Below are 19,740 nucleotides of genomic sequence, written 5' to 3' on the forward strand. Positions count from 1 at the left end.
CAGACATAAACGATTTCACACCAACATTTTTTTACCTGTATGAGACAGATAAACCCCTCTCTCTCTCTGAACACTAGTAGGCCTATGCCAAGATACTCTATTTAGGTCATACTATACATCTATATCAGTGGTTCTCAACCTTTTTAGGCTGCGACCCCCCCCACTCCCCCAAAACAAAAAATCATATTTGAACTGGGGACCCCCCCACCCCACGCTAAAAGCTCTTGGAATGGTAGGAATTGAGTCGTTCACTTTTGTTTGACTCGGTTCCACAGATAAATATTGTGAAAATAGCAGATCTACAAGCTCACAACACCACTGTGAGCTTGTAGATCGGCTATTTTCACAATTTTTGCCTCCATCTTACATTATTTGACAATTTGGCAAATGTTTAACCAGTTTTAATAATATAGTTTGTTGATTACTTTTGATCCAGTAATGGTCTTTTTTCTTTTCTTTTTTTTATGTAGGCCTATTAAAAATGTCTTAAAAGTCCTTAAATTGAAACTTCACTGTCATCTGGGGACCCCCCGCCCCAAACTCATGTGGGAGGACCCCCCTGGGGGTCCCGACCCACAGGTTGAGAACCACTGATCTATATAACATTGTAGGAATGTTCTTAAATGTTCCACCTTCTCGTCTGCAACTTAGTTCTTAAAATGCAGTGGACACTGCACTGTCATCAGAACAAGTTCAACCGCTTGGCACATCGTTCATTTGGACTGTCTGCAGTGTTTTCAGCACCCTCTAGTGGACATAGTTGTGGAGTGTGGATAAGTGATTGAAATTCTTGTCACACTGACACTGTTTACAGAATTGACAAAAATGCACAGGACCACAATGGAAATAAGCCATTAGGGTTTTTTGTGTTATCCTTTTAGCACCTTTTGTATCATTTGTACCACTGTACCTTTTTTGCAAACGGTTAATAAAGAATTCAATCAATCGACCAATCAATCATTACAGTAGAAAGGTTTTTGTCTGTTCAGGTAAAAGAAATGATTGAAACTCTTGTCTCCAGTGTTGAGAAGCCCATTAAAGGCAGAGACTAGAGTCCAAGTTCAGATAGTGGGTTTATTCCATGCAGATGAAATGTTGAAATGATAATTGTCTTATCCAACTCAACAAAATAATTAAGAAAGGAAACAGAGCTTCAACTAGAAAAAAATGCTCTTTGGAGCACAGGTCTCCGCCAGGCTTGCCAAGGGCCTGCAAACTTTGGAGGGCAGTCAGAGCTACTTGGAATGGGATTAAATTAAAAGTATACATCTTGATCACATGACTTCAGAGATGATGTGTAGATTGTGTACCGATTTGTGTGAGTTTTGGACAAAAGTAGTAGCAAACTGGGAGTCAACTGTATTCTATTTAGTCAGTGCATGTTCTTTCCTTTTGGACTGCATTTCTTCAAATTGAACAAAACATAAAAAAATATTTTACAATAAACTGTGCTAAGAAATCCTGTCATGAAAATACAAAACATGAAACAAAATATATTGTAAGTCAACTTTTCTACAAATTCTCTATTTACAGTGTAAAATGCAACAATAGTTTCAGTTTGATTGTTCCCCTGAAAATAAATATATACATACAGAGATTTTGCGATATAGAATTTAAAGTGACAATATCTCATAATTCATTGTTAAAGTCTATTTTTACTATTGGTAAAGCAATATATTATTAGTATATTCTTTTTGCACTTGGTCCACTTGGTACATTCTTCCCTGAAGGGCCACGGAGAAACATTTGGTTGATTAGAACTTGGTTTCTGGATCTGGAACCTGAGGGTGAAGAAACACATTTGTAATTAGGGACAAATTATCAATGATTTTCAAACACCATTGATTTAAAATGGTGGTTTGTTAAATGCAGAACCACCAGTGCAGCAAGTGACAGAAACCTACAGAAATAAGATTTTTTTAATCTTAAAATCTTGAAATATGTTACGTACAATTTTATCTCGGCTCCTTAAACTGCCTCCTCTGCCGATTGGATGGTGAATGGTAACTGTTGTTATTACCTATAAAACAATATGGTACACAGCACACGAATATATCAGCAGTTACTCTGGCAGCATTTACTTGTGTTCCTGGACAGTGATATTATAGTGTACTGAATATAGAGAATAGATCGAATAAGTCGATCCATATTTCATTGTTTATTTTTTCCGTTAATGAATGTCCTCTTTGTCGTATTACAGTGTTAAGCAAAGGTATCAAAATAGTCGATCTACAAGCTCACAACTCGTCACATCGGGTTGTGAGCTTTTAGATATTTTTGCTACTTTTGAACATTTTTGAAAAGAATTGCCCAACATAGGGACGCCAGGTTGAAAGTGGTTAACGATTTCAGAAATATTTCACCAACGGAAAGTATAACAGTTAACAAGAGCTTGAGATAAATAATAACTACATTGAATCCATTAGAACACGGGTTCTTTCTTTTTTTTACATTTACTGAAAAGTCGCGGATTTACGAGATTTCCACGACTACATAATAAAAAAGACACAAACAACAATTGCTGAACTGCAAAACATCTGTAAATCTTCCTCCAGCCAATAGTGAGAACTTTTTTCATAACTAGTAGGAACGCTTTATTCACATAATGAAAACACACATTTTAAAAACTTGATCACTGAATCGGTTCTCTGTACCTTTTCGTGGTTCAACATTTTCTCTGATTGAGATTCTGGGTGTTTCTCCAGGATGTGCAGCATGGCATCATGGAGCGTCAGATAGAACATAGAGGGCTGAACCTCGTCATCAAAGAAGCTACAGCCATGCAGCTTCTCCAGGATGTACGCTATTGAGAAAAGTGTTACAGTTATGTTAAGAAAAAGTGTTACAGTTATGTTGAAGGTAGTGTAAGTGTTTTTTGTTATTTTTGTTATGTGTTAAATAGCTCTAAAAGAGTAATCATTGCTATAGAGTGTTTGTTCAGTCCCCCTGTCTCCCCAGTTCTTTAGTATAGTAAATACAATTTCAGGTTGGGATATCAATTTCGTCCAATCAGGAGAGAGAACTTGTCTGTGTCTGTGGAGCCATTAACCATAACGCTAAAAGGCGGAGCACTTACTGTCGCAAGCCACAATGTAGATGTCAACTTCAACTCTGATCAGTTCTCTCAGTGCCTATAACGAACAGCAGGACATTTGAAAAACACCCCTTTATATATTTTGCCAGCAGTGGAGGAAAGTAAACTAAGTACATTTACTCAACTACTGCACTTATGTAATTGTTTGGGGGTATGTTTTTACTTTACTGGAGTATTTCCAATTTTCAATACTTTTACTTCTACTCCACTACTGTACATCTCAAAGACAAATGTTGTACTTTTTACTCCACTACAATTCTTTGAAATCTTCATTTATAGTTACTTTGTAGACTTTGATTATTATTACAAAACCACTTCAAACCTATATGTATACTTTGAAAATAGCCGATCTACAAGATCACAACGCGCCGCAAAGCGACGCGTTGTGAGCTTGTAGATCTGCTATTTTCAAAGGATTTTTACACATTTTAAAACTTGTGAAATGGGACCTTCTGCACAATGAGTGCTTTTCCGTGTATATTTTGATGCCTATACCTCTGTACTTTTACTGAAGTAAATTTTGAATTCCGGACTTTTACTTGCAACAGAGTTTTTCTACATTAGTATTGATACTTTTAGTAAAACATTTGAGTACTTTTTCCACCACTGTTTGCCGGGCACCGTATCAAAAAAAAAGGACTCACTGTTTTGAGGCCCTTCAGGGCAGAGATGTCCATGAAGGACACGGCAGCGAAGTCCAACACCAGACTATGGAGGTCCAGTCTGGGGACGCAGATGTTGGCGGGAAGCTCAGAGTTCCAGTCGATCTTGATGGGGAGGTCCTTGAAGTCAGTGGGGAGATCCAGCTCCTCCATATTCTTCTCATCCTCTGAGTCCTGAATGGGTCCACACGAGCTGTTCATGAAGCCTTTCTGCAACACGGAGCGTTAGCAATATGATTTATACACATAATCTGTTCTGTTTTCATTATCATTTTAATCATACATAGATTGAATATAGAAACATGTAATTTTAAGCTACATAATGAACTGATTTCATGTTTCTTATTGACCTGAAGAGCTGTCAGAGGAGTAGTTCACCCATAACATTACTTATTTTCTATCAATTACACACCCCATGAAGCCTTGAATTCATGCCGATTTTTTTGTTTTTAAAAATGGATGGAGCCCGCACACCGGATTTGGTACAAAGAGACTTTGTACCAAATCTTCATCAGGTCATGACCTGATGAAGATCTATATGATCGAAACGTTGTCCAAATAAAGAAAGTCTCTTTGTACCAAATCCGGTGTGCGGGCTCCATCCATTTTTATACTGTTGTTTTTTTAGCCCAGCACCCACCAGTCGATGTGCGTTACCTATTTGCTCTTTCGATTTTTTTGTTTTTGTCGCATTCATAAGCCAATAATTTGATGATCGACTCCTAATGAGTCTCTTACTGACCAATTACGCAGTCATTAAATTATTGGCTTAGGGATGCGACAAAAACTATAAGATCTCCATGAATTCAAGGCTTCATGTGGTGTGTAATTGATAGAAAATAAGACATTTTTGGGGTGAACTACCCCTTTGAGACTGATGGCTTGAGGTGATAATGACATGTGTAAACATAGGGTATAAGTGACTTTAAAGTGTTACCAAAGTAGCAACATTTGTGGTGGTTATATCTCAAATGTGAAAACACTACTCACTGAAGTCCATTTCAGGTCCCCTTTTTTCAGAAGGCTTCGGATTTTCCTGAGAGCTTTGTTTCTCTTTCTTAACACCCTCAAAGGGTTGAATCCAATCTGAAACAGCATTGGTGTAAAAATGAAAAGTTTGTTAAGCGTTCACAGATCAAACCGTTGTATTCTATTGTATTCGATAGGTATACCATTAATGTCTATCCTCAGTTTTAAAATAGAATTATGTGTCATGAATGTGTCATGTACCATTTTACCACAGCGTGACACAAAAGATGATTATATGCTCTATTCAGTATGGTGAGGACAGATGTATTTCCCCAATTATGTACTGTACGTACAACTCATACTAGTGTGTGTGCTACATACTGTAGTACTTACATATTTTCCCCATAGTTTTTTTTCTGTTCGACATGTGATTTTTCTATTGCTGAGAAGTTATCCTAACCATGCCCGTACAATTTAATGGGGTCAGGCTGTGAGACAGATTCCATTGGTGAACAATAACATCATGGTTTAAATGTACTAAATTATTTGATCTTTTGAATCTTTTGATCTTTGTCTTTACGGCTATTGAGTCAAATCCAATGTTGAGTTGCTAACAAGAAGAACACTAAACGCTCCTTTACCTCTGTATAGTTGATAATGTGATAATAATAGTGATAATGAAAAATGCAATGCAATCTCAAGTCTCTGTTTATACTGTACGTACAGCTTCCACGAGCTTGCTCTTGAAGAACTCAATGTTGGCAAAGAAGATTGGTGAAGGAATCCGGAAGATCTTCACTCCCTCCGGCTCATAAATCTGTGAAGACAACATCGTGTTTATGGTGATGTCTAGTAGAGTAGAAGACCAACATAATGGCAGCTTCAGACTGTAACATAGGATGACAAAGGCACATCGGAAATGTTCAGGAGTAAAGCTGACGTACGCAGTGGTGTAAAAAGTACTCACATCTTTTACTTACTCTTTAAGTAAAAGTAGCAATACCACAATATAAAAATACTCTGTTACAAGTAAAAGGCCTGTGTTTAAAATGTTACTTGAGTAAAAGAACAAAAGTATTGGCATCAAAATATACTTAAAGTATCAAAAGTAAAAGTTCTAAAATGTTTGAAAATAGCCTAGGTATAAAATAGGGCTAAAGTGGTTAATGTATGCTTTATAATGTAATAATTTATATCTGCAAAGTAACTAGTAAACTAAAGTTTTAGTAAAAGTCCAATATTTGCCTCTGAGATGTAGTGGAGTAGAAGTAAAAGTATTGAATATTGGAAATACGCAAGTAAAGTACAAATACCTCAAAATTGTACTTAAGTACAGTACTTAAGTAAATGCACTTAGCTACTTTCCACCACTGGACTTACGCTGACGAAATCCTTTCTGTCTTTGTAGATGTCTGTTCCTTTGATATTGGCCAGCACACTACAGCGGGGGCTGGAGGATTAACACATGATGTCATTTCAATACATTTGAACGTTCATATTTCATGCACTCTTTCAACCACTTTATTGAATGTTCTATGGAGCTCCATTGGCAGTTTGTTATCAGCCCTCACACACTGTGTATTTCTTGTCTTTATTTATCTTGTTAAGTGTCTTTTAAACCTAAAACTTTAACGGGACTGAGAACCATTGGGAATAAAATTCCCTTGGGAGTGGAAAGCCTGGCTACAGCAACATCTCTTGTTTGGACCTTGTTTGTGACCTTGACCTTTGAGAGACAAAAAATGAATAATGGGGCAGCATACTGATTATGCTGATTCTTGCGCTGGTTCTGATTGGGTTGAACTGTACTGTTAACTTTATTAATGTCCTTCACTTGATTCTTGGGATTATCTAATTGTTTTGTTTAGTGTTGATTTCGTCGACTAAAACTATGACGAATGTCGACTACCTTTTTTTACTGACGAAAACTAAATACAAACTAAATAAAAACTAAGCTATGATGACTAAAACCAAGACTAAATGTATTGACAATTTCGTCAACAAATAAAAACTAGACTAAAATGTTAGTGAGAGACTAGAGGAGAAGAGATCTAAGACATGTCATTTTATGTTTGGTTGCGCTCGGGTGTTGCGCTCTGAAAATAGCAGATCTACAAGCTCTATGATATTTAGTCGACTATAACTAGACAAAAACTAAAACATTTCAGATGACTACAATATGACTAAAACTAAATGGAATTTTATTCAAAACACTATGACTAAAACTAAACCAACATTTGCTGTCAAAATCAACACTGCATTTGCGTTTATTTTATTCATGGCTCTTGGAAGAGCACTGTTATACCGCATGCATGCAGGATAAATTATACTTACAATTGAGCCCTGATGACAACAGTGAGTAACTCCACTCCCAGTCCTACAGCCAGTCCCAGATCCAACCCCAGCAGGATGGCAGCAAAACACGTTCCCAGCCAGACCACCTGGAGAACAACCAGATATGAAGTGAACCCTGTGACCCCTCGCCCTCTGACTTGAACGCAAACTCCTCTATGAGTACAGTAAGTAGCCTCCATGTGGTGAGGAGTCTTTGGTATGACTAGAACCCCCGACCTCCTAGACACTCTAACCACAAGGCTACTGAGCTGGTTCTATGGAGTTAGTACAATCAGTCACTACTTTTAACCTTTTGCTCAAAACACAGTAACATTTAAGGACACATTAAAGCTGCAATCCGGAACTAATTTTAATTAGTAAAATGTTATTTTTTACCAATATATACACTTATATATATTATAATATAACAGTACGTAGATATACGTATGCTTTTTGGATGATTTGATGAGCCCAGTGACTTGCAATCGGGGTACTTACGCAGTCTGGCTTGTCCCTTCTCCACAAGTAACAGATGTCTTTGAACTGCATTAACATGCCCTTAAGGTTCACAATGACCACAGCACCCAGCACTGACTGTTAACACAAAAGCTAAAGGTCAGATGATACGCAAATTGCAATACATTTCTCAGTGTTCATTTATCTATTTGTAAGTCTGAAAGCGTGCAAATGTAACCAAATGGACCCTTCCGGGTCCATTTGATTACATTTGCACGCTCTCAGAGTCAGTCTTTGGGTTTACCTTTGGGAGGGGCTCCAGCAGGAATCCTAAGGATAAGGTGACAATCATCACTATTATCGCTGACAGTAAACCAGCAACCTGGAAAGGACAAGATAGATTGGCTTAATTGAAACGACTGTGTTCTCCTGAAATTGGGAGTTGGAATACTTGCACTTGTGCAAGTACATACCAGTACTGTAATAAATGGAGATATATTTGATTTTAAAATATGTTATTGAGTCACTGTTTGTCTTGTAGATGGAATATAAATTATGATGTTATGATAAGAAGATTTGATATGATACAGGTCCATTTCGAGGTAAATGGACACCAAATAAATGCATGCAAAACGTTATCCAGATTTCATATGATATATATATATTTTTACATTGTGTAGTTCATTGAAGTGAGTACAGGAAATATAGCGATGAAGAATGTATATTAAAACACAAGTTTTCAATGTTGTGCACACAATCACAATCGCACAAAAAATTAAGAAGATAAATCTGATGATAGATGATTTACCTGAGTTTTTCCTCCCGTGCTTTCCTGCACTGCGCTCCTGGAGAGAGCTGTGCTCGCTGCAAAAGAGTTGAAAGATGCTCCGAAGATATTGCTGACCCCGAAGGCTATCAGCTCCTACAGGAAAGACTCACTTATCATGCAAAGCAATATAATGGTAAACCCCAATTAAGCCAGTGAACACACACCGTAGTCATTTGTTATGTCATACAGTGTGACGATGTACCTGGTTTCCGTCTATGGTGTAATCGTGCTTGACAGAGTAGACTTTTGCTACAGAAAAGGCCACGGCGAAACCCACTATGGCCATGGGAAACGCCTCAACAGCTGTTTCTTGGAAGATCTCCAGGTTTGGGGGCGTGGGGGACTCATACCTGAGAATGGAGGTTGTGCTGTTAGATTAAGATTTATCAAAGTAGCAGTGTTGATTTTGACAGCAAAATTTTGATTTCGTCTTAGTCATAGTCTTTTGGATAAAATTCCATTTAGTTTTAGTCATATTTTAGTCACCTGAATTGTTTTACTTTTTGTCCAGTTTTAGTCGACTAAATATCATAAGATTATAGTCGACTAAATCTACAGTTAATTTAGTCGACTAAAATGTATTTTGGCGGTGCCTTGATGGCGTCGTAATGCCTGATTTTACACTTGGTTGCATGCTGAAAATAGCAGATCTAGAAGCTCACAACGCGTCGCAGCGCGACGCGTTGTGAGCTTGTAGATCTGCTATTTTCAGAGCGCAACACCCTCGCGCAATCAAGCATAAAATGACTTGTCTTTTAGTTCTACTGGATCTCTTCTGCACTAGTCCCTCCATAACATTTTAGTATAGTTTTTATTTGTTGATGAGATTGTCAATATATTTAGTCATAGTTTTAGTCATCGTAGTTTAGTTTTTATTTAGTTTTTGTCAGTGAAAAAGGGTAGTCGACGAACATTTGCAAGCATCAATTGTTCTACATCTCTCTGTTCCTGAGATATGGCCGATTATGTATTTGACCTTAATCTTGACCATGACTTTTCGGGGCAGCCTACTGATCACTCCCACTAAGTTTCATGAAAATACTCCCATCTGTAATCAAGTAATGTTGTACACACACACACACACACACACAGAGAGAGAGAGCGAGAGAGAGAGAGAGAGAGAGAGAGAGAGCGAGAGCGAGAGCGCGAGAGAGAGAGAGACCGGATTATAACATGCCATAAGATACTACATTCAGGGTAATTAGAATGTCTTACCCGGAGGGAATGTTACCAACAACATCGACTCCATATCTTGTCTTGAAGTCGCATGCATAGGATATCCCACATGCAATGACAGTCTACGAAAGGAAATGACCAAAAAAACAGCTTTTGTCAATGATGAGTCTCCTAAACTGATGGTACTGTTCATTTAATTCTTAGAGTGTGAAAATGGAACCTAATAGCTCCATAAGGGTCAATTCGGTTCCGTTTGCACATTATCTGAGTTAAATAAACCCTGAGGATTTTACTGTGTAACTTAATTCCTAGAATCAGTTTCAAGCAGTGGAGGAAGAAGTACTCAAATTCTGGACTAAGTGAAAGTAGCAATACGACAATGTATAAATACTCTGTTACAAGTAGATATCCTGTCCTAGCTTAGATATCAAAATCTTACTTTAAAGTCAAAGTACAAAAGTATTAGCATCAAAATATAGCAGAAGTAAATTACATTACATTACATTACAGTCATTTAGCAGACGCTTTTATCCAAAGCGACTTACAATAAGTGCATTCAACATAGGTAGGGAACGAAACTACTAATCACCAGAAGTCTTAAGTGCATTTCCTGCAAAAACAAGCAACCAAGAGTATACCTAGCGCTAAGGTAAAAGTGCAATATATCAGCTACCTACTTTCTTAAACAGATGAGACAAAATAGCTAAATCAAATGAGCACGAGCTAAAACAAATAAGTGTATCGACTAAACAAGATCCAATTACACAATACAACAATAAAACAAGAGTTCATACAACTAGTTAACAACAAGTAGGCCAGGCAAAGAGGAAGGGTAGTGTTTCCTGAAGTCAAGAGGTGGGTTTTCAGCCTGCGGCGAAAGATGGGCAGTGACTCTGCTGTCCTGACATCAGTGGGAAGTTCATTCCACCACTGTGGGGCCAGAACAGAAAAAATGTTGTGACCGTGTCGATCGACCAGAAGGACCCTTGAGTGACGAAGCAATCAGTCGCCCCGAGGTGGCAGACCGAAGTGGTCGGGCAGGGGTGTAAGCATCGACCATAGCCCGGAGGTAAGAAGGAGCTGTTCCTTTCACTGCCTTATAGGCTAGCACCAGGGTTTTAAACTGAATGCGAGCCGCTACGGGGAGCCAGTGTAGAGAACGGAGAAGGATAGTTGTCTGGGAGAACTTGGGGCGGTTGAACACCAGACGAGCTGCAGCTTTCTGAACAAGCTCCAGAGGTCTGATGGCAGATGCCGGATTAAAAGTCATAACGTAGAATGGCCATTTCAGAATCATAAATATCATGTTATTTATACAGTATACTATAATTATTGATCATTAACCAGTGAAGCCCTATCTTATACTTGTGATCTTCTAGGTCTGGTATTTTTGAAAATATTTACAAAAGGATTTATGATTAATAATGTGATTAATTATTAATAATCTAAATCTGCAAAGTAGTAACTAAAGCTGTCAAATTGTAAAAAAGTACAATATTTGCCTCTGAGAAGTATTATAAGTATCAAGAAATGTAAATACTCAAGCAAAGTAAAAGTGTCTTGAAATTGTACTTAAGGACAGTACTTGAGTAAATGTACTTAGTTACTTTACAACACTGTTTCAAGATGAGTAAGGTTAATGATTTCCTGGTGCCGCTCTCTTTGAAGTTTTATTCATGGAATTTCCTTCATAATATGCCATATATTCAAAGACACACTAACAATTGTCCTGGCTTAGTCATAAATAAGAATGCTATATGAGACTATCGTTGATCAGTGACAGTGACTCAGCTACTACTCAGCTACTACTCAAGTACTGTACTTTACTGGAGTATTTCCAATTTTCAATACTTTTACTTCTACTCCACTAAATCTCAGACACAGATATTGTACTTTTACTCCACTACAGTTAGGCTATTTGAAAACTTTAGTAACAAGTTACTTTGTAGATTGGAATTATTAATACGAAATGTACATTAACCACTTCAGCCCTGTTTAAACTTTGGCTATTTTTAATGCATTTTATGCATATGATACCTTGTGAAATGAGGCATTCTGCATAATGAGTACTTTTACTTTTGGTACTTTTTTTTGATGCCAATACTTTTGTACTTTTACTCAAGTCAATTTTGATTACCGGACTTTTACTTGTAACAGAGTATTTCTACATTGCACTTTTGCAGTATTGTCATTTTTGACTAAGGTAAAAAATATTGAGTATTTTTCCACCACGACGGCACTCAACTAATGCAGTTGACCCATTAAGACCTGAAGTCGATTCTACAAATGTCTTCTAAATCCAAACAGTTTTCTGAAAAAGTATGTTTCTATATCAGTGGTGCTCAAACATTTTCATTTCAAGGACCCCCAAAATTATATGAATTAGGCCGCGGACCCCCATCTCAAAATATTTTGTCCAGGGACCCCAAGAAGCAAAGATTTGAGTTAAAAAATGTTCGCTTTAAAATAATATATATTACATTTGCACACATTTTCACGATTTTTCAAAAATAGCAGATCTACAAGCTCATAGCGCGGCACTCGGTGCCGCGCTATGAGCTTGTATATCTGCTATTTTTGAATAGCCAGAGTGTAAAATAATGCTTTTTAGCTCAAATCAAAAAATGACACGAATGCGTTGGTTCCAGGTCTTGTAATGGGTTAATAATGACAGTGTAAAATGTCCCTCACCATGATGACCTCTATGGGGATGGGAACAGGCAGCTTGGCTTTGTATCTGTCGTTTATCTCCTTCACGATGAACACCACCACCATGATGACGATGGAGATCACCAGGTCACAGATGTTGGTGGAGGTGATCTTGCCAAAGATTATCTCCAGGGTCTGTATGAATGAGAAGAACAGTTGCAATGTTGTCCAGGTCAGTTCGCAAGATGACAATCCAAATACAGCACACCTTAAAAGCAATGATTCTCAACATGGTCGGGGGGGGGGGGGGGGGGGTCCTTGAGGTTCCAGCGGGTTCCCAGCTAAATGACTGATAGTTCATCTTCACTGTTATTACATGGACAAATAATGTAGAATACAACTACAAAACGCACACAAATGGCTATTTTGTTTCACTATTATCTCTATAGACCCCTTAACAGACGACGTCACACTGGCTCCAAACGTCATATGGCTCCAAATGAAACCCATAGACCATATTCACACGGCGGCCATGTTTCTATGAAGTCAATGAAAGTAGCCACCCCGGGTGGCGGCACTTTCAATGTTAAATTCCAATATGGCCGCCGTGTGAATATGGTCTATTCTAAATGAAACAACAGGTTGAGAATTGATTGCATGAAACAATCACCTGTGCGTCCAGCCTCAATGTTGGTAAACAAATAATTGGTCTAAAGCCTGAAGAAGACCTTTCCAGGCCGAAACGTTGGTATCGATAAATTGTCCTGCATCGTGGCTATGAGTGAGCAGCCTTTTCTTCACCTTTTTACTGTTATCTCTATAGACGGATTTACGCGCGACGTCATCACAGAGCAGAATGCGCAATCTGCGCATGCTCGGGGGAAATGAACCGGAAGCGCCGTTCACTCTGTTGTTGTGTTCGGGAGTTAGATAGCCATAATTCTGCTATTATAGGCATAATAGGCATAATGCTGCTATTATATACAAACAGATCCAACTTCCGACAAATCATTTTTATTGAGTAAACAAGGTATTACAAACTGCATAATTTAATCTACTTTCATTAAACCCGGTGAAGATCATTTCTTTTATGAATGGACATTTGACCAGAGCTGCTGCGGGTAATGGCGCCCTCTATAGGCTTACCCCTCCTCTGCGCGGTCATATCCTCTCATGTTTACTAACAGGAAACCCGTCTATAGCCTATACCTAACAGTGTGAAATTATTAACCTTAAAAATCTTCATGAGTACAAGGCTTCATGGGTTCACCCCATTTTCTGGGTGAACTACTCCTTTAAGAGGTACCAATGAACAATTAGGAAAGTTGCTGCACTGGACGTTTGATGGCTTTTCTTACATATATGATGGCGAGGGGTCCGCTGAGGCCTGGAACTACCATTCCCAGCACAAACTTGAGCTGCGACACAAAGATGTGGACGGCAGCTGCAGTGGTGAACCCGGACACCAGGGTGTCTGACAGGTACATGACCACGAAGCCCACCTGGAATATACCCATGCCCAACTGACAGAGACACAGAGAGATACAAGAAGATATTTAACATTATTTTGATGAATATACAATACTTTCTATAGGCATATACAGTACATGGGTTGATAAGCAACTCTTACATGACATTTTAGCAAATACTACAGTGGTCTTCAATAGGGGGTCCGGGACCCCTAGGGGGTCCTCAGAGTTACTACAGGGGGTCCGCCAAAGAGAACTTTAGCCAAAAATAGGCGATCTACAAGCTCTGTAGCTTGTAGATCGGCTATTTTTGGCAAAGAACTATCGGTGTAGAGGGGAAAAAAGCAGACCACGTAAACAAAAAAAGTGTAAACCGAAACACAATTTTATACAATATAGAGGGGTCCCTGCTTCATCTCTCTCTCAGCTAGGGGGTCCTTGGGCTAAAAACGTTGAAGACCCCTGAAATAATACATGTCTCTCTGCCAATTAAATTCCAAACAACTATTCTACAACACAAAACAAGATGAATGACGGTTCCAGTAAGTAGCATAAAAGAAGATGAATTCTGTTTTCCCATCAAACTTGTAGCAGGAAGGAGCAGAACAGAGGAATACCCATACATTAACAAAATGATATATCCAATCTAAGGTAATCAACCCTTGAACATATCATAATAACACTCAGGACAAAAAATGAGAAACGGATGAGACTTGGCTTCTATAACGTCATTGATTCCGCTTTCAAAATGCAGACAACATGACAATGATGATGAGTTAGTTCATCATCATGTTGTTATTTTACCTGCATTATACCGGTGAGGAAGTTAACAGAGGCGGCTACGATCACTCTCTGTTCATCCCTGGTCAGGCCCTCGAACCCTGTGATGTTGACTGCAGGGGGCCCCTCATCAGGCACCAGCCTGGTCACCACCGAACCTATCATTAGGCATAGGACAGGGAACGGACCTTGAGGGAGGGAGAGAGAGGGAGAGAGAGAGAGAGAGAGAGAGAGAGAGAGAGAGAGAGATTTTGGAGATTTAAGAGATTTTGGATGGCCCACACGACTATTATATATGCAACTATACCATACATGTGCAGACAAACCACCACACACACACACACACACACACACACACACACACCCCCCCCCCACCAGGGGTCAACAATTTGTCCGTACACGGACACATGTGTCTGTGGCAAATTTTTGATTTTCACACCACTATAATGTTCATATTTTGACCCAATTACTGAATGCCAAGTCTCCAGGTTTACTTCAGAATATGTATGACTCTGATTTACTATGACGCTATATAAACCGCTCACAAAATGTAAGGAAACTTGAATTTGGGCCATTATATCTCCCCTTTACTAATACCAATCAGTAAAGTGTTATATATCATTTTTATCTGTGATTAATCACCTTTACAACGAGGTACAGCTTATAAGCATCGGGCATTCATGGAATGAGCAACACAGGCAAACGTGTGGGTAGCGCCGAGCAAAAATGTGCCAAAATGGCCTGTTAGACTTTTCTGCTGACATTCAATGTCGTGACATTCATGACATTCAATGGGCTTCATGTGTGTGTCAGTCACAGGTGTGTGACTGCCTCACAGGTGAGTGACTGGCACCTGAACATGGGTTTTGCAACTTTGTTAAGTTTGTGTATGCTCCAAGCAGCAACACTGCCCCCATGGAAAGATGCCACTTTTGTCAGGATAAGGCCCGTGCAACAGGGCAAGTGAAGCTGGTGTTCCGTTATGCAGAGTGACAGCATTAGCAGGGCTGACATCAAATAATGCGTAATCTGCGTAACGGAACACCAGCTTCACTTGCCCTATTGCATGGGCCTTATCCTGAAGGGACAAACGTGGCATCTTTCTATGGGGGCAGTGTTGCTGCTTGGAGCATACACAAACTCAACAAAGTTGCAGAACCCATGTTGCAGAAGGCAAAGTTGCAGAACCCACCTCTCAGCAGGTGTGTGCTGGCAGGTCGCTCAAAACAAGAGCGATTACCAGCAAAAGCATATTGGGTGATTTTGGCACATTTTTGCTCGGCGCTACCCACACGTTTGCCTGTGTTGCTCATTCCATGAATGCCCGATGCTTACAAGCTGTACCTCGTTGTAAAGGTGACTAATCACCGATAAAAATGATATATAACACTTTACTGATTGGTATTAGTAAAGGGGAGATATAATGGCCCAAATTCAAGTTTCCTTACATTTTGTGAGCAGTTTAATGACACATTAGGAGGAGTCCTACTGGAACTAGTGGTTCTCAAATGTTTTATTTGCAAGGACCACCATAACTCTCAGAGTTACAGACCTGTTATATGGTCATTCAGGGCTACTTCATTATGTGTTTCTGGTAATATTGTTGTCCACTCATTTTGTATGTCCGTGGCTAAAATGTTATTTTGACCAAAATGTCCACCACAAGACAGCATGGTGCTGACTCCTGACACACACGCACGCACGCACGCACACACACACACACACACACACACACACACACACACACACACACACACACACACACACACACACACACACACACACACACACACACACACACACACACACACACACACACACACACACACACACACACACACACACACACACACACACACACACGTGCACACACATGCATGCACTCACACTCACACACAGGCCCTTACCCACTGAGATGTGCCTGGAGGTGCCGAGGAAGAAATACATGACGACAGGAAAGAAGGCGGAGAACAGTCCGTACCGTACCGGCAGAGACGCTAGCAGGCAGTATGCCAGACCTGGAGCAAATACCACAACAATCAGTGAAAACAAAATTCATTACAGCTTCATGATATTATAATAACATTTACATTTCTTTGACCTTCTTTCACTGTGGATGATAAGAAAAGGCACACTACACTTGGCCGGCCACAGTGGGGCATCACTCCCACTCATCAGATCATGCCGGTAACAGTCTCTGTATCTCCTGAGCAAGATACACTATCGTCTGTTTGTGAAGATCAGGAGATGCTTTGACAGAGATAGGGGTCGGCGAGTAAGTTCGGCCTCGGGCCAAACTTTATAAAAGACATTAGATGGTGGGCCAGAACACAATCAATGGCTAATTTAGGACCTGGAACTTTCAACAAACAACCTCATATACTGTACAATAATAATAACTATTGTTATAAAAGTTAATACATAAAGATGTGTGTGGCATAACAATTGATAGAAAAGCATGTGGAATCAAATGTTACAGGTGCACACATAAATGCTTATCTAATCCTTTTTGTGCAGGAGGAGTCATCCTTGAATGTTTCACTTAGAGGAGATGTAGTTTATTAAAAAGTTTCAAAAGAACATTTTATCTGGAGACAGAGTCTTCTTTTACTTCTTTTCGAACAATTAAGAGCTCTTTCATGGTTCAAGGTCTCTTAGAGAGAAACAATGTAAGGCATGTGAAACACAGCTTTCAGGAGTTTTTCATCCAAAAGTCTCAAGAGGAAAGCTGACAGTGAAAACATAACATTCAATGAATGGAAATAGAACTATTTGTTCATCCTACCTGATTTCATCAATTCAAAGCTATTGCTGTCCATTTCCTACCTGGACTGTCAGTCAGCTATTTTTAAATTATTGACAAAATAATTTGTAAGACCCACTTTCCGTGGTACCATTATCACAGGAGGATAAAGTTACTGTTAATGTTGAATGTTAAACGTTTATCTGTTGTGACATGACCTCAATGTTATTGTCGGTATGAGTCGAAAGTATGTCAGCATGTTGAATTTATAAGTATGATTATGGTTGAAATGAAACTCAAAGCCTAATCCAAGACCAAAACACAAATAGCTGTCAGTCACTGCTAGTTGCTAACTGCTAAATTTACTATTTAAGTTCTTAAAATTAAAATTGTTTAAAGGTATGGTAAGTGATATTTTTTATTTTGTTAAAAAGGTTAAAGTACTATATTCTGATAGTAATCATTGGTCCAGAGGGTTTGTTTGGTCACAGGGGTCTCTCCAGCTCTTTAGTAAACAGAATACAGTACATTTTCAGGTAGGTGACAACATTTAAGCCAATCAGGGGAGAGCACTGAAAATGTATTTTCTGTTTAATAAAGAGCTGGAGAGACATGGGAGACTCCTGAACAAACACTCTATAGCAATGAGTACTATCACAATATAGAGCTATTTAACACTTATTTTAACCAAAGTAAATCACTTTTTTTTAAACATAATTTTGTTTCCTTTCAGAAACAGTGTTATTTCAGTGTACAATTAAATAACATTGTATCTTTTCAGTGTCTAACCTAAAGACCTGTGTCCTGTCCTGTGTATTTTACCTTGCAGGACAGCAACCAGTCCAGTACTGATTCCAGACACTATATCACTGAGTAACCACTCTTTTATCTGGTAGATTCTCATCCATTCGATGACGGGTAGCAGAGAGAGGGCAGCGCTTTTAGCCCGTTTGGAGTTACATCTAAGGGAAGTGGAATAAACACCAATAAATGTATCATTTACATATTGAAGACCAAACAAAATACCAGCCAACAATTTCACAATTCAGCAGTGGTGGGAAAATTACTCAAGTGTTTTACTTAAGTAAAAGTATCAATGCTGCAATGTAGAAGTACTCTGTTACAAGTAAAAGTCCGGAATTCAAAATTTACTTGAGGAAAAGTACAAAAGTATTGGTATCAAAATGTACTTAAAGTACCAAAACTAAAAGTACTAAAATGTTTGAAAATAGCCAATCTACAAGCGATGCGATGCGTTGTGAGCTTGTAGATCGGCTATTTTCAAATAGCCTATGTATAAAATAGGGCTAAAGGGGTTAATGTATGTTTTATGATGTAATAATGTATATCTGCAAAGTAACTAGTATCTAAGGGTTTCAAATAATTGTAGTGGAGTAAAAGTACAATATTTGCCTCTGAGATGTAGTGGAGTAGAAGTAAAAGTATAGACAATTGGAAATACTCCATTAAAGTAAAAGTACCTCAAAATGGTACTTAAGTACTGTACTTAAGTAAATGTACTTGGTTACTTTCCACCACTGCAATTCAGGTACCAAACCATTCCACACTCCATGGGAGAAATTACACCTCACTTGAGAAGTCTAGAATTCTAAACTCTAAAAACAAAACATTACACCTTTTTAACAACCACAGAAAAGGGAAAGCCAGCCATTTATGCTTACGTAAAGTACTGCTTAACATGGTCAAGCAGGGATTTGCGCTGCCTGTAGATCTTCTCGTGCTCTTCGGCGAAGGAGTCCTCGGAGTAGACCGGCCGGGCCACCACATACTGCTTAGCCGAAGGTCGTATCATCTCGCCTCAGCCGCTGATGAACTGATGTGGCCTCTCGTTCTGCCGGCTCTGAGATCCATCAGTCCCATTATGTTAGAATTAAGGCTCCTATCGTTGTCTTTGAACATCACCAGCTCTCAAAAGACCATTAATAGAACACTACAAAAGGCCCAGGTCCCTGCCACCAGCTAACCACATCAGCCAGCTGACCAGAGCACAGGGACCCAACACACTGATCACTGCAAAATGACAGTATCCCATCACCCAGATATAAAGTACGCCTCAAGACTCATAAGAAATGTCAAAATGCAATACATTTGTCCTCTTTTTATGTTTTACTAAACTACATTTTGGCGTCACTTGTGACGGTTTCTCACACACACACACACACACACACACACACACACACACACACACACACACACACACACACACACACACACACACACACACACACACACACACACACACACACACACACACACACACTCTTATACCTCACAGTGAGTTTCTCAGGTCCGACGTATCCAGTGTCTGGGGGAAAAAAAGAAAAGGGTCCCTTTCTTCTCCTTTTCATCCAACCTGCAGAGCCTCCTGAGATTAAGTGGGAGTGCTGAGAACGCTGCCATCCATAAATCCCATCTCCACACCTTATCACAACTGTAATTATTAACAGCAAATATGATGAAGTCTTCGCGCAGAGCTGTACGCCTGCCTTATCCTTGACCATTGTTCTTAACTGATAACCATCCTGGCACGAAGCGTAACTTTTGGTGAGGGCTTTCCG

General features: G+C 39.2%; 1 protein-coding gene across 1 annotated transcript; it reads right to left on the reverse strand.

Moving 5' to 3' along the window:
* Window positions 1–1,510: 1,510 nt before the first annotated feature.
* On the reverse strand, window positions 1,511–19,031 carry LOC311040295 (chloride anion exchanger-like). Its single transcript, XM_084050491.1, has 20 exons — window positions 18,844–19,031; window positions 17,984–18,123; window positions 16,326–16,436; window positions 14,443–14,606; window positions 13,528–13,692; window positions 12,212–12,364; window positions 9,560–9,642; window positions 8,547–8,694; window positions 8,324–8,437; window positions 7,820–7,897; window positions 7,558–7,653; window positions 7,060–7,166; window positions 6,106–6,175; window positions 5,450–5,542; window positions 4,747–4,842; window positions 3,739–3,966; window positions 3,077–3,131; window positions 2,655–2,803; window positions 1,952–2,020; window positions 1,511–1,781 (listed from the first exon to the last, which is right to left on the reverse strand). The coding sequence occupies exons 1-20, from the start codon at window positions 18,972–18,974 to the stop codon at window positions 1,755–1,757; spliced, it is 2,277 nt and encodes a 758-aa protein (XP_083906617.1). The 5' UTR covers window positions 18,975–19,031; the 3' UTR covers window positions 1,511–1,754.
* Between the last annotated feature and the right edge of the window lie 709 nt (window positions 19,032–19,740).

The sequence above is a fragment of the Gymnoscopelus microlampas genome, assembly GCF_963454915.1.
Source record: "Gymnoscopelus microlampas genome assembly, chromosome: 23".
In the NCBI taxonomy this organism is placed as follows: Eukaryota; Metazoa; Chordata; class Actinopteri; order Myctophiformes; family Myctophidae; genus Gymnoscopelus; species Gymnoscopelus microlampas.

What these genes read in the sequence shown, in the direction of transcription:
- LOC311040295 (XM_084050491.1), bottom strand. Translation starts at nt 18,974, where the DNA reads ATGATACGACCTTCGGCTAAGCAGTATGTGGTGGCCCGGCCGGTCTAC. An exon ending in GTTGTCATCAGGGCTCAATT is followed by an intron (nt 6,176 to 7,059) that starts GTAAGTATAATT and finishes TTAATCCTCCAG; the next exon opens with CCCCCGCTGTAGTGTGCTGG. An exon ending in AGAGCAAGCTCGTGGAAGCT is followed by an intron (nt 4,843 to 5,449) that starts GTACGTACAGTA and finishes ATGCTGTTTCAG; the next exon opens with ATTGGATTCAACCCTTTGAG.